This window comes from Salvia miltiorrhiza, chromosome 2 (genome assembly GCF_028751815.1).
Source record: "Salvia miltiorrhiza cultivar Shanhuang (shh) chromosome 2, IMPLAD_Smil_shh, whole genome shotgun sequence".
Lineage (NCBI taxonomy): Eukaryota > Viridiplantae > Streptophyta > Magnoliopsida > Lamiales > Lamiaceae > Salvia > Salvia miltiorrhiza.
Genome location: NC_080388.1, coordinates 28,117,794 through 28,132,978, shown reverse-complemented (window position 1 = coordinate 28,132,978; position 15,185 = coordinate 28,117,794). Strand labels below are relative to the sequence as shown.

General features: G+C 38.6%; 1 protein-coding gene and 1 pseudogene across 1 annotated transcript; both read right to left on the bottom strand.

The window, feature by feature from the left end:
• Positions 1 to 6,306: 6,306 nt before the first annotated feature.
• On the bottom strand, positions 6,307 to 7,404 carry LOC131007692 (guanine nucleotide-binding protein subunit beta-like protein; annotated as a pseudogene).
• Positions 7,405 to 12,066: 4,662 nt separating this feature from the next.
• LOC131007684 (uncharacterized) lies at positions 12,067 to 14,819 on the bottom strand. Its single transcript, XM_057934617.1, has 2 exons — positions 12,277 to 14,819; positions 12,067 to 12,214 (listed from the first exon to the last, which is right to left on the bottom strand). Exons 1-2 carry the CDS (start codon positions 13,510 to 13,512, stop codon positions 12,200 to 12,202), a joined length of 1,251 nt encoding a protein of 416 aa, XP_057790600.1. The 5' UTR covers positions 13,513 to 14,819; the 3' UTR covers positions 12,067 to 12,199.
• Between the last annotated feature and the right edge of the window lie 366 nt (positions 14,820 to 15,185).

Sequence of the window (15,185 nt, the reverse complement as noted above, 5' to 3'; positions counted from 1 at the left end):
ATTTTTAGAAGAATATCCAAATTAGTGGAAATAAATAAAAATAACATAATTTCCAAAACAATAAATTAATTTTATAAAAAATTTAACATAATTTTTGAAAAAAAAAATACTCCCTCCGTCCATGATTCAGTGCCCCATTTGGGTGTGGGCACGGAGTCTAAGAAAAGCTGAAAAAGGTGATGTGGATAAAGTATAAGGGTAGTGATTAAAAGATTAGATGACTTTTACTAATTTTGTGTTAAAAGAGTGTTTTTAATTTATGAATTTATTTTTAGCACCATTTGAGTTTATTTTTTTAATTTAAAATTTTCAGTTTATTAAATTTTGTTTTTTTGGCCCCATTTTGCCTTAAATTTCGTTTTTTTGGCTAAATTTTTCTGCAATTTATTTTTTCCCATTTTTTTAATTGAGATACACTTGTTGCCTTATTTCAATTAATCGAAAAAGCATACACAACTTCACAATAAAAGCTAGAGTACAAAATGGAGGCAAAATAAATTTTCATTCCAAACACAAAAGCTGACAGTATAGTTTTTTTGGCCTAGATGGCAGCGAAAATGCTCCCTCCAAAAGTTTGGAGGGAAAAAAGGTACACTTCACCTTAAAGAGGCAGCCTATAAATACAACCATAAATTGAAACAACATTCAATTCTATCAAAACAAATAAAAAATGGCCATACACAGAGCTAGAATCGAAGATGATGAAAGAAATAAGTTAGCATAGTGGCTTCTTGAGCATAGCCTTAGAGAGAAGCTTGAATTTGGTGCCAAAAAAGAGGCAACTCTTCTCTTCAAAGTGGATTTGAAGACAATTTGGAGGATTTGGAGCCAAGTGTCAAAGCAAAGAGCTTGTGGTGTACCTGTACAGGTAAAATCCATTAGAAAAGGTTGTTCATACAAAAATAAGATGCTTGTAGATGTTGAAAAAGTCAAGAATCTTTCTATGCTTCAAAGGTCATCAATAAGAGTCATGTCTACAAACCTAGGTGTGTCTAAATCTTTGATTCACAAGTGGGTGAAGGAGAAAAAGCTTAAACCACGCACAAATGCTATAAAACCCTTTCTTACCCCACATAATAGGCTGTCAAGAGTGAGGTGGAGCCTAAATCAGCTTAGTTCAATAACTGAAGATGGTTTTATAAAGTTTCAAAGTATGTACAACACCATTCACATCGATGAGAAGTGGTTTTACGGTACCAAAACCAATGATAGGTATTACCTCCCGCCGGATGAAGGGGAACCATATCGGACATGCAAATCAAAGAGGTACATTGAAAAGATTATGTTTATGTGTGTCGTTGTCCGACCAATATTTGGCCTAGATGGCAGAATAATCTTTGATGGAAAGTTTGGCATCTTTCCTTTCACAACCATGGAAGCAGCACAACGGAATTCAAAAAACAGAATGAAAGGTACCATGGAAGTGAAGCCAATCACAGCTGTTACTAAGGAAGTGATTAAATGTTGCCTGATAAAAGAGGTCAGCTGGTACTTTTTCTTTTTATTAATGCCTGCTATCAGAAACTGTTTGTCTTGACTCTAGGACAAGTTATTGGTTTAGGCTGCGGTATAGATTGAAGTAGTTTGTCTTGACTACTTATCTATACTGGTACATCATAACGTATTGATAGGACCACAGTGAGATGTATTCTTCTATCTGACTTAAGTGAAGAATCAAGATCTCGGTAACTTATATGATCTTAATACTAATAAGATTTCAGATATATATGTTGATTCGTTTATCACTTTGATTTGCTATGAGTGAGAGTTATATAGTAACTTGAGTACTCTGCATCTTGGGTGATAGCGGTTAATATATGATATTTGATTATCTGTATTAGTACTCGTATCCGTATAGGATAATGACATCCCCTTAAGGAGCTCAATAATGTTTATTGCGCTAAACCCCGCAGGTTGATTAAGTTCAGGCGCAATAATAAAGTTTGAGTGGTACTGCTTAAGGATTACAAAGAGATTAATTAATTTAAGCTGTCAGAGCTCTAATTAATTAATGGATGTCGGATATTTTAAATACGAGGATTTAATAAGTCTAAATACAAGCCCCGACTCAAATGCCGGCAATAAAGGGGTAAGTCAATATCGGTTCTCTAGTGGAATGAACTGATATTTATAAATTAATTATGGTCTGGGCTGACCATAGATAAATTAATTTATTTGAGGCCCATCTTTATTCCTTGTATCTGGTCCCTGGACTGGCCCAATGTCTCCTAGCCCAAGAAGGGCTAGAAATCGCCCATACCCTAAAACTGGCGCCCCCTCTCTGTGTTTTATTATAAAATGCAGCTGTCAGCTCTCAGGAAATAGACACTGATAATTATTAGGGTTTTTGAGAGCTAAGGAGGCGCAGGAAACGTGTAGGGTGATTTCTAGCTTGGGACTTTCATAGCTCGTTGTCCATCCAACGGTGAAAGCTGAGCGGGATACAGTCGAGAATATCAGAACTGGAGTCTTTCGACACGATCATCAACGACCTCTGCATCCGCTTCACAAGTAAGTAATTTCTAACACATATGTGCAGCTGTTAAATTCATAGGAGCATGTTTAAGATTAATCGTTGTATGATAAATTAATAATAACCAAGAAACGATCATCGGGCAAAGCGGAACGTTAATTCAATTTAATATTCCTTCACAATCTTTTGATGTGTTTGTAATGTAAATCATTTTTTGTAAGCATGTTAGTCTCTGCCATTTATTTAGCATCATTGACTGCAGAGTTTTGTTTATATTCAACCTCCAAGACTGAAGTGATGGCTGAATACAAACAACCCTAAGACTATAAAGTCATCACAGGGTCAGCTTACTTATACAGACTAGAGAAATACACAATTGGCACCAGAGATACACAAATTGGCACCTTAGATGCACAATTGTCACCACAAACAGACATTCGGCAGCAAATCCCCACCAAAGACAACACCAATACGACAAAGATACACAAATTGCCACAACAATTACACATCATAGATACACAGATAAGAAGGCATCACCAGCCAATCCCCACCAAAGCACAACAACATAGAATAACAAGGCATCACCAGCCAATCCCCACCAAAGAAAACAACAATCACAGAACGAAATCACCTTAATCGCTCGGCCTTTTCCTGATCGCATCTGAAAGACTCTTTGATCTCGGCGATTCGTTGTGCCTCTTCCCGATCGCATCTGAAAGATTCTCGGAGGGCTGCAATTCGCTTGGCCTTTTCCTTCTCTCTTCTGATTTGTTCAGAGAGATGGAAGCCATCAGAATCGTATTCCGGCGGTTCAGAGAGAGGTTCCGGCGAGTCAGAGAGAGGGAGGGGCGCCGACTCAGTTTCCGGTAGCAACCATGGTCTGCCTTCGTAAGGAGGCAAAATCTGCTCCGATTCAGAGCGAGGGAGGGAGGCCGCCTCGATTCCCGGCAGCATCCATGGCGCCGCTTCGGATTCCGGTGGCGACGACTCCGATCCAGTGAGAGGGAGCAACCACGGCACTACACACAAATCATAAGCCCCAGTTTCAGTTTCAGGCACAATCGACTCCGATCCAGAGAGAGGGAGGCACGCCGCTACAGATTCCAGCAGCAATCACGGCACCGCTTCGGATTTGAGCACGAAATCAACCGATTCAGAGAGATCGGGAAGAGGAAATTCAATTTCTGGCACAATCGTCTCCCGCAACACAAATCCATCCAGATAATCGATAAAAATGCCTTCCATCTATGAAGATGGATCAGATTTAGATGGAGGTGGATTCATGAATCGAGAGTCTCAAGATCGGGAAGAGAGATGATTCTAGGGTTTTCAGAATGGAGAGAGAGGAAGCGGTGCTGAGAATGGAGAGAATAAAGGATAGGGTAGAATACTTAATGAGATATCCGACCGAGGTAGTAAAATAGAGAGAGAGTAATATAATTAGGTGTTAATCAAGCTTTAATTAACTGATTTTAAAAAAGGGGTGGGGTAATGAATGGCAAAGGGTAGCAATTTTAAATAAAGAGGGAGGGTAAAAGGGTACAAAAAGTAAAACAGGGCATTCAATTGTGGACACTTTTTAAAGGCCAAACAAGGCACTGAATCATGGACGGAGGGAGTATAATTTTCGATAAAAAAATAATATATTATTTGAAAAAAGAAATATCTAGAAACAAATCAAGGATTATTTTAATAAGAAACCCAAAATTAGTGGTAACAAATCAGTAATAAAAATTGGGTTAAGTATCAAATAAGCCCCTGACATAGTAGCTCTTATCACGTTTACCTCCCTATAGTCCAAGTTGGGCCAATTAAACCCTCATAGTACCTAAAATCGAATAAGTGAGCCCTCGCCTCTAACGACCATATAACGTCGTCCGACCAGGGCTAACCAGGGCGCCAGAGCAGAGCACAACAAAGCGCATAATAGAGCAGAGCAGAGCACAAAGCATAGCAGAGCAGAGTGCATAGCAAAGCAGAGCAGAGCGCATAGCTGACCAAGGGCGTCAGAGCTGACTCATGCGCTTTGTTGTGCTCTGCTATGCGATCTGCTCTGGCGCCCTGGTCAGCCCTGGTCAGACGGCGTTATATGGTCGTTAGAGGCGAGGGCTCACTTATTCAATTTTAGGTACTATGAGGGTTTAATTGGCCCAACTTGGACTATAGGGAGGTAAACGTGATAAGGGCTACTATGTCAGGGGCTTATTTGATACTTTACCCATAAAAATTTTAAACAAATAAATCAAAAAAATTTGGAAAAAATCATATAAATTTTGAATTATGTTATTGATATGATTTTCGGAAAAAATAAAATAAAAAATAAGGAAACAAAGAACTTAAATTTTGGATCTTATCAAAACTGAAAAATACAAAATAAACTGTTGAGTATATTTAGGAAGGGATATTTTAGTAAAATCACAACATAGGAAAAAACCAGTCCATTCTATACTTTTTTCCCTCCATGCAAAAACCCAGTTTTCCCTTTCTTTTTATTTTTGTTTTTGTGAAAAATATGAGAGTTCAGAAATATATATATATATATATATATATATATATATATATATATATATATATATAGGGAGAGGTTCAAATAAGAACCACTAATAAAATAAGAACAGAGAACCATTTTAAGCCATTGGATCATCAAGATCTACGGTGGATGCATCATCTTAGTGGATGGATGCAGATGCTGGGTTCGAATCCTGAAGGGAGCAAAAAAATATTTTTTTCGGATGCATTAAATTTAATAGCGGATGCATTAGTTTGTATAGCAGATGCAGTAATTTTTTTGGTTCTTATGTTCTCACGATAATTGTGGTTCTCACTATAACCGCACCCTATATATATATATATATAGGGAGAGGTTCAAGAAAGAACCATAAATAAAAAAAGAACAGAGAACCATTTTCAGCCATTCGATCATCAAGATCTACGGTGGATGTATCATCTTGTTGGATGAATGCAGATCCTGGGTTCGAATCCTGAAGGGAGCAATTTTTTTTATTTTTTTGAGTGCATTAATTTTAACAGCGAATGCATTAATTTTTATAGTGAATGCATTAGATTTGATGGTTCTCACGTTCTCACAAATAATGTAGTTCTCTCTAGAACCACACCCTATATATATATATATATATATTTAAATATATAGGATAGAGTTCTATGGAGACCATTAAAAATTCGAAGAACAAAGATCAAATCCTATGCATCGATCTTAGTATATCCAAGGGTGATGATTCATCTGGTGAAGATTTGATATTTTCGTTAATTGTCATAAATATAGGCAATCAAATCTTTTATTTATGGAATATTAATTTGATGAAGAATCTGTTACGTGAATAAGGCATCCACATAATGCTTATTTCAGTGTTTGTAGAAAATACTAATAAACATACTAATGTTCATAAAAAATAAATGAACATTACTAATGTTCATTGATATTTTCGTAAAAAAATAAATGAATATACTAATGTTTGTCGATATTTTCGTAAGAAAACAAATGAACATAATAATGTTCACATATTACGTTTATTGACGGATCAGGTCCCAAAACAGAAAGTTTCGGAATTTCCAGATTTCAGTGAATTTAATTAATCAATATTTAATTACATGAAAAATCAAATGAACCGTTAGATTAAGCAAGATCGACACACATGATTTGTCTTTGTAGGGGAGTGGTCTCCATAGAAGCTAATATATATATATTTTTAGCACAACTAGCAAAAAAATGGAATATTGAAACCCTGTGAATCTTTGAGAGTACATAAGATAGAAACTCAAACACGAAGGAGAATCCAAACATATAATTATGTATATAAAATTGGAATCGACAGTTGAGCTGAATCCTAACAGTGATACGAAAGTTTGGATACAAAATGGCAAGTGATCAAAACACAGTAGAAAATATTTCCACATACTGGAAATTTATGAGTTGAATCTCATCGGCCGATACCCCAAACTCGGATGACACCATCGGTATAACCACTGAAAAGGGTGCTTCCATCAGCTTTCCAGACGAGACTGGTGCAATATATGGCCGCAGTAGTTTGGGCAGCTTCGTCTGTCGCCATTTCACTCTCCTGCTTGAGATCCGCAACAACACTTTTGCTCTCCAAATCCCAAATCTTGATGCCCGATTCGGTGGCAGCACAAAGCCAATACCTATTAGGGCTAAAGCAGAGAGCATTAACGATGAGCCAGCTTCCAAGCAGTGCAACATCTCCCCGTCCGACAAATTCCAAAGCAAAATGTCACCATCCTCGCCCCCACTCGCGCACAGCGACCCATCGGGCGACACAGCCACCGTGTTAACGTAACCAGTGTGCCAACTCAGCGTGGCGCGCAGCTTGCAATTGGTCAAATTCCAAACCTTCACACTCTTATCCCAAGACCCCGACGCAAGCGTGGGCTGGGTGTTGTCAGGGGAGAAACGGACGCACGACACCCAATCTTTATGCGATTCGCCGCCCTGAATCGTATACTTGCACTCCCCGAGCGTGTTCCAGAGCTTGATGCTCTTGTCGCGAGACGCCGACACGATCTGGCGGTTGTCGGCGGAGAAGGCAACGGAGAGGACGTCCTTGGTGTGGCCGACGAAGCGCCGGGCGGTGTCTCCGGTCTGCAGATCCCAGAGGCGGAGCTCGTCATCCCATGAGCCGGAGAGGGCGAATTGGCCGTCAGAGGAGAGGACGACGTCCTGGACAAAGTGCGAGTGGCCGGTCAATCGGCGGGTCGCCACGCCGAACGTGCTGTCCTCTTTGGTGAGAGTCCAGAGGATTAGGGATTTGTCGCGGGAGGCGGTGACGATGGTGTCGGAGTTGTCCATGGGGGCGGCGATGGCCGTCACCCAGTCGGTGTGGCCGCGCATTGTGCCGCGGAGGACGAGTTCTTCCTGCCCCATTGCCATGACTACTGCTAGGGTTTGGTTCGGGGGTTTTCTCTGCTATTTACTAGCAGAGAAAACGTGCGTTGCACACGTATTGCAGATGATGAATTGCTTGATGTAAGTTATGTCAAAAATTATCTTTATAGATGATGTGTAATCATTGTTGAGCCTACAATTAATCTCAACATCAAAATAAATAAAAATAGAAAATAACACCAAGAATTTATGTAGTTCGATCATAAAGATCTATGCCCACGAAGATCACCATAGAAATTTCACTATTAATTACCCAATTTTACAATGATAAGGTTGAGTCATGTCATAAGAATGAAAAAAAGTCTCTCTTCAATCTACATATGATAATCATATTTATAAGTTATAAAGTTAACTTAGCTCTAAAGTAATGAAGTCAATTGGGCCCAAATTTAGTTATAATAATCTTTGTTTTGAGGCTGAACTGTCAAGGGGTGGTGCGACGTTGGATTGTCAATGTTGAGCTAAGCTGCAAAACCGAGCTCCAAGGCTGAGACAAAGCTAAGCTCCAAAGCTGTCAAAACTGAGTTATCAAGGCTGGGCCTTGTGCCCGTGAGACCAGCGCCCTGTGACCGTCAGTGCTGTGCAAAATATCAAATATTCACTACAAAAAAATTTAAAATTACCGGCGGCTTTTTCCCGCCGCTAAATATAGGGCGGCCGCCGGAAACACATTTACCGGCGGCGAGAGGCCGCCGATAATTTTGTCGTCGGTGATCTCTATTCCGGCGGCATATGGCGGCCGCCGGTAATCACCGGCGGCTGTTGCCGCCGGTGATTAGTGGCGGCGCCAACGCCGCCGGTAAAGTCCACCAGACGACGGCCGCACGCTCGCCGGACTGCCGGAGGGTTACCGGCGGCTTTTTGCCGTCGGTAATATTTTTTAATTTATTTAATTTATTTAATTTATTTATTTAATTTATTGTATGTCCACAATTTATTTTCGTATTTATACAGTATTGCATAACTTAGACGAACTTCCCACTCGGTCACCCATCTTACTTGTACTCTGAGCCAAGCACGCTTAATCTTGAAGTTCTTTTCGAGTGGTCACCAGTACAGAACACTCGTATTATTGATATATCTAATGCCTATTAATTCATTTTTTTTTATTAAAAGCGGTATTTTATAAAAGATAAAACAAAGGAAGAACAAACCCATGAAGGCACAGAGACGCCAACTATGGGACGAGTGTACTTAACAAGAGCAGAAAGTGTACTTCACAAGAGCAGAACAAAAAAGCAAACGAGCGGAAGGAAACACTTCAGGAACTCCGGCCTCACCATCGTTCCCAAGTAAATCCGGCTCAAACAAACAAAAGACAAAGACCAAAGAACTCAAGCAGCCATGAAGCAGGCCAAGACGGGCACGGAACAACAACAATCAGAAGCACCCCTAACGGGACTTAGATGCGACGAAGATGACTATGGCTCGCGATGTCTCGGATGACAGCGTCCTCAATGACCTCAATCCCATTGCTCCAAAAACCCTCTTGTCTCGCATGGTTTGCCATAATGTCCGCCACAACGTTTCCTTCCCGATAAATATGCGAAACCCGAAAAGTGATCTCATGTAAGCGAGCTAACGTCTCCTTCCAATAACTGATGAAACGCCAAGGAACCTCCATCGATCGCTGCTGTAGGAGACGAACAACATAAGAGGAGTCCGCCTCGAGCCAGAGCTTGCGCCATCCTCGGTTATAAGCTATCGCAATGGCAGTGATCGCCGCAAGTAGCTGGTGCGTCGTTTTACACCAAAAATATCCGGCAGTCAGCCGGTATGCCCACACTGCGCAGAAGCAGCAAGCAAAATCGTCTCCCAAGGGATCGGCGAGAATTCTCCTAAAATCCAACCTGTAAAGAAACTCCAAAAACGAGATTTATGGGGAAAATATTGAGAAAATACTAAAATAGAAATAAATAAATAAAACCCAAAAGAATTGCAAAGGTTCTAATCCTAAATAAATAAATAGAAAATTCTAACAATTAATAAAGAATTCCAGCAATCAATTAAGTCCACCCTAGCTTAATTATTCCGATCATTGATGCAAATATAACTTTAATTTATGCAAGCAAACCAGTTATAACCACCGAAGACGCTTCTGACGTGATCTTATTTCTCCTTAATTATTTGGTAACCAGGAAGACGCTTCACTAATTACTACCCTAATCGACTGACAACCGTAAGAGACGCTCTATAGGTTTAATGAGCCGACAGCATTAATTACTAGAGAAACCCGATTCAAAATCAATAAACTCTGACGCAGGATTATTGAATTAAGACTGCTTTTCCCTTGACCCTGATGTGTCAATTTACCACTAATCAAACCTAAACCACAATTACGGATGGCCGGTTCAATTGGTTGTATAATTAATTCTAACCCACTAAATATTGCGCACTACTTAATGGATTAAAACAATTAATAACGATAAACACAGAGAATCACAGATACAAGCATAAAAATAAAGTATAAGAACAAATTAGATCTCACAGAATAATCTTGCTAGTGCTTCCCTAATCGATGCTGGAATAAACGAATTAGCTAGAACGCATAAACAAATAAATAAAGAAAATTAAGAAATAAATTGCGAAGAACAGATGAAGAAAAGAAAACTTGAATTAAATTGCTCCAAAATCACGTCCCAGCTGCTCTCCAGAATGGGTGGCGTCTATATGTGATGTCTCTCTAAGCGTGTATCATCACAAATATATATATATATCTATGGAAATAACAAACCTAATCTAATAAAGTAATATAAAAAATGGCCCATGGGCCTAACTAAAGATATAAGGCAAAATGCAGCCCTTTTAAAAGTCAAAGCCCACTAAAAGAAAGTAAAAGAGATATCAGTCGCCCAACTCTCGCCAATTCAGCCTTAATTTCGGACATCACAGACAGTATGGGCACACCGCACAGCAAACGCGCACAGCAAACGCGCACAGATTCAAACTCTTCAAAATTCGATCCTCTTATCCAAAACCTATCAAAACCATGAAGAATATTTATTAGTTTCACAATTAAGTCCAAAAGATAATAATAAGCAGGAACTAGGCATTTAAAATTCACCAAAAACACTCAAAATATGCGTATAAAATATGCCCAATCAAACTCCCCCACACTTAGACAATGCTCGCTCTCGAGCATAAGAAAAACAAAACAAAGGGAAGAACAAAACTCAAGACACAAACAAGACAAGACATGACGCAACTAACGACGACTAGCCATGGCAACAATCACAACAAGCAAATCTCAAAGTTAGAATAAGATACAATCATCATTTTTCCTCAAACCATTCTTGGAATCAACAATCATGTGCATTCACCCTTCATTCGAGTCAAAAACGTGAAAATCAATCCAGCCTCACTAAATTCGCTCAAATCTCTCAATATCAAAAGGTAGGTAAATTCACACACATGCAACTCGACTCTATCCATTATAAGTTTGCCACTATGTCAATATCTTCAATTCGAAAACTGAACTTATCCATGAATCAATAGGTCTTTCCACAAGGTTGTAATGGGGCTAGGGTGCATAGGTAGGATAAACAAAAGTGGATAAACAAGGCTAATAAAACCAACACAATGCAAGTAGTTCACCACATTCTAATCCCAAAATCAAACTAAATCAAATCAACCCTTATTCCCAATACATAGACATTCAAACTCCAGCATTCTCTTTTTTTTCTTTTTTTTTCTCTTTTTTTTTTGTTTTTTTGTTTTTTTGTTTTTTTTTTTTTTTGAATTAACATCATAAGATCACCTCATTTTTAAACAACCAACAACCTCTTTTGTCAATTTCAATCCTCAATCATTCCAACCAAGCACTAAATTTCAATCAACCTTATTCTTCCAACAAAGTAATATCACAAAACAAACCACTTGCATCATGCTGGAAATGGACAAAGCAAGGCTAAAAGAAGGCTAATGGCTAAAATTTTCGAGGCTTCAATCATATATAACAATAAAAAGGGTCAAGGCTTCAAAATGGCTCACTAATGGATATTGCAAGGTATGAAATTTTTAAGGCCAATGAGGTTTATTCCTAATGCCTAAATCGCTTTCACAAATGAGTCCAATTGGTTGTTTAAAAATTTATTATGGCAACATGGCAAACCGAATATCAAGAAGTCAAGAATGCATAACACTCATCGAAAACAAGCAAGGAGCATTCAAGTTATTGCTCTAAAGGCTCAATCCTCACTATATGAGTGGTTTTCAACAAAATTGATCAATTTGCACATTCGTCATCCTCAAACACATATGGGTTTCAACACATTTTTGTATCATCCAAGAAAACAACCATACAATCCATATCAATATGCTCATCCTAACAAATCGAAATGCTCGCATGAAAAGTTGCCATAGACAGACTCAAAAGGAAGACCAAAACAAAACATGCACACAGACTCAAGACAAAAGACATAAAAACTCCCCCACACTTAAACAACACAATGTCCTCATTGTGTGGGGAAATACTAAGAACAAAGACACAAAACAAAGAAAGCATAAAAGACAAGAAAAAGAAAAATAAAATAAAATAAAATAAAAACGAAAGTAAACTAACAAAAACTTCCCTGAAACTGGATCAATCATCAGGTGGTTTCAATTTCCGCTTTGGCAGTTTCACAATTGAAGGCACAATCTGTCCAGTGCTGGTTGGTATGGGCATACCGCATGACAGATGCTGAGTGAAAACGTCATTGGTGGGGTTCAGCTGCACTTTACACCCTTGAATTTCATCATAATATTCTGGTGGTTCTTTATTCATCGTGAATATTTCCAGAATCTCATTTTCCTCATTTCCATTCTTATGTTGAGCCAACCTGAAAGGAAAAGTGAGAGAAATTAATGCTTTAGAATTATAAATTTCAGATTCAACACTTACCTCGGAAGAAGAGAGATTTTCATATTGTTGTGCCTCTTCGACAACTTCATCATTCTGAGCACTTTCTTGCTCTTCCTTCTCCTTTTCATCTTCCATGGGCTTTGGATCAAAGAAATCTTCCTCACTCATTAAATTCATAGCATAAACATGCTCCTTGGAATGTACTTCTTCTTGAGATGGAAGTTTTCCAAGATTTACTTGCAACTTGTTCACTTGAGTGGTGAGCAGAGTGATCTGTGTGCCCATACTACCCAACGCAGCTTGCGTCTCTTGCTGGAAAGCTTGCTGACTTTGCACCAAATTGTTAACAATCTGGCTGCTCTGTGCCAGACTCTGAAGAATATCGCTCATACTGGGCTCTGGGCGGTCGGTATGGGCATACCACCCAGCCTGCGGCTGTGCGCTGGTGAAAAATTCAGGCGAATGATTCCAGCTGAAATTTGGATGATTATCCTTCTGAATTTGAGCTCCAACCATGCCTCTAACTAAGGAAGTTAGAGCATCGAGTTTCTCATTCACACATACATCTTCTGCTCTGTTGATCGGCCTGTACCTATCATCATCCTCATCCTCATATTGTTGACCATTGGTGACCATATCAAAAATCAATTGTTTTGCTTCATCTAAGGTCTTGTTGGTCAAACTTCCTCCACAAGCAGCATCAACAATCCTCCTGTCAAAAGAAGACATACCACGATAAAAATAATTAATGAGCAACTGATAATCAGAAAATCCGTGGTTAGGACATCTATGACATAATTGTTGAAATCTCTCCCAATAATCAGACAAACACTCGTGTTGCCTCTGCTTGATGCTACTAATAGCTATTCTTAGATTTGCAGCCTTTGATTCTGGAAAGAATTTACGCAAGAACTGCTCCTCTAAATCGTTCCAAGTTCTGATTGAGCCAGGTGATAGATCTAACAACCAATCTCGAGCTCTACTCTGCAATGTATGAGGAAAAGTTAGTAATTTTAAATGATCTTCAGGAAAACCTTGAGGGCGTAAAGTAGTGCAAACTAAATCAAATTCAGCAAGATGTTTATGTGCACTCTCTCCAAGCGAGTTGCTGAATTTTGGAAGAACTTGAATAAAGTCAGGCTTGATTTCAGCATTTTGATTAATCGTGGGCAACACAATGCATAGCGGATGATTTCTCTTGTGGCGGCCCAACTCTCTTATCAACGGTGGTGGTGGCAGAATGTCATCACGGTCATCATCCCCATCTTCAGACATCTCAATTTCAGCTATAGATCAAACTCAAACAAAAATAAAAAAAATAAAAAAAAAACAAATCGAAATAATAGGAAAATTACTACTTAAAAACCGATCCCCGGCAACGGCGCCAAAATTTGGTGCGTCGTTTTACACCAAAAATATCCGGCAGTCAGCCGGTATGCCCACACTGCGCAGAAGCAGCAAGCAAAATCGTCTCCCAAGGGATCGGCGAGAATTCTCCTAAAATCCAACCTGTAAAGAAACTCCAAAAACGAGATTTATGGGGAAAATATTGAGAAAATACTAAAATAGAAATAAATAAATAAAACCCAAAAGAATTGCAAAGGTTCTAATCCTAAATAAATAAATAGAAAATTCTAACAATTAATAAAGAATTCCAGCAATCAATTAAGTCCACCCTAGCTTAATTATTCCGATCATTGATGCAAATATAACTTTAATTTATGCAAGCAAACCAGTTATAACCACCGAAGACGCTTCTGACGTGATCTTATTTCTCCTTAATTATTTGGTAACCAGGAAGACGCTTCACTAATTACTACCCTAATCGACTGACAACCGTAAGAGACGCTCTATAGGTTTAATGAGCCGACAGCATTAATTACTAGAGAAACCCGATTCAAAATCAATAAACTCTGACGCAGGATTATTGAATTAAGACTGCTTTTCCCTTGACCCTGATGTGTCAATTTACCACTAATCAAACCTAAACCACAATTACGGATGGCCGGTTCAATTGGTTGTATAATTAATTCTAACCCACTAAATATTGCGCACTACTTAATGGATTAAAACAATTAATAACGATAAACACAGAGAATCACAGATACAAGCATAAAAATAAAGTATAAGAACAAATTAGATCTCACAGAATAATCTTGCTAGTGCTTCCCTAATCGATGCTGGAATAAACGAATTAGCTAGAACGCATAAACAAATAAATAAAGAAAATTAAGAAATAAATTGCGAAGAACAGATGAAGAAAAGAAAACTTGAATTAAATTGCTCCAAAATCACGTCCCAGCTGCTCTCCAGAATGGGTGGCGTCTATATGTGATGTCTCTCTAAGCGTGTATCATCACAAATATATATATATATATCTATGGAAATAACAAACCTAATCTAATAAAGTAATATAAAAAATGGCCCATGGGCCTAACTAAAGATATAAGGCAAAATGCAGCCCTTTTAAAAGTCAAAGCCCACTAAAAGAAAGTAAAAGAGATATCAGTCGCCCAACTCTCGCCAATTCAGCCTTAATTTCGGACATCACAGACAGTATGGGCACACCGCACAGCAAACGCGCACAGCAAACGCGCACAGATTCAAACTCTTCAAAATTCGATCCTCTTATCCAAAACCTATCAAAACCATGAAGAATATTTATTAGTTTCACAATTAAGTCCAAAAGATAATAATAAGCAGGAACTAGGCATTTAAAATTCACCAAAAACACTCAAAATATGCGTATAAAATATGCCCAATCAAACTCCCCCACACTTAGACAATGCTCGCTCTCGAGCATAAGAAAAACAAAACAAAGGGAAGAACAAAACTCAAGACACAAACAAGACAAGACATGACGCAACTAACGACGACTAGCCATGGCAACAATCACAACAAGCAAATCTCAAAGTTAGAATAAGATACAATCATCATTTTTCCTCAAA

What these genes read in the sequence shown, in the direction of transcription:
- LOC131007684 (XM_057934617.1), bottom strand. Translation starts at nt 13,512, where the DNA reads ATGTCTGAAGATGGGGATGATGACCGTGATGACATTCTGCCACCACCA.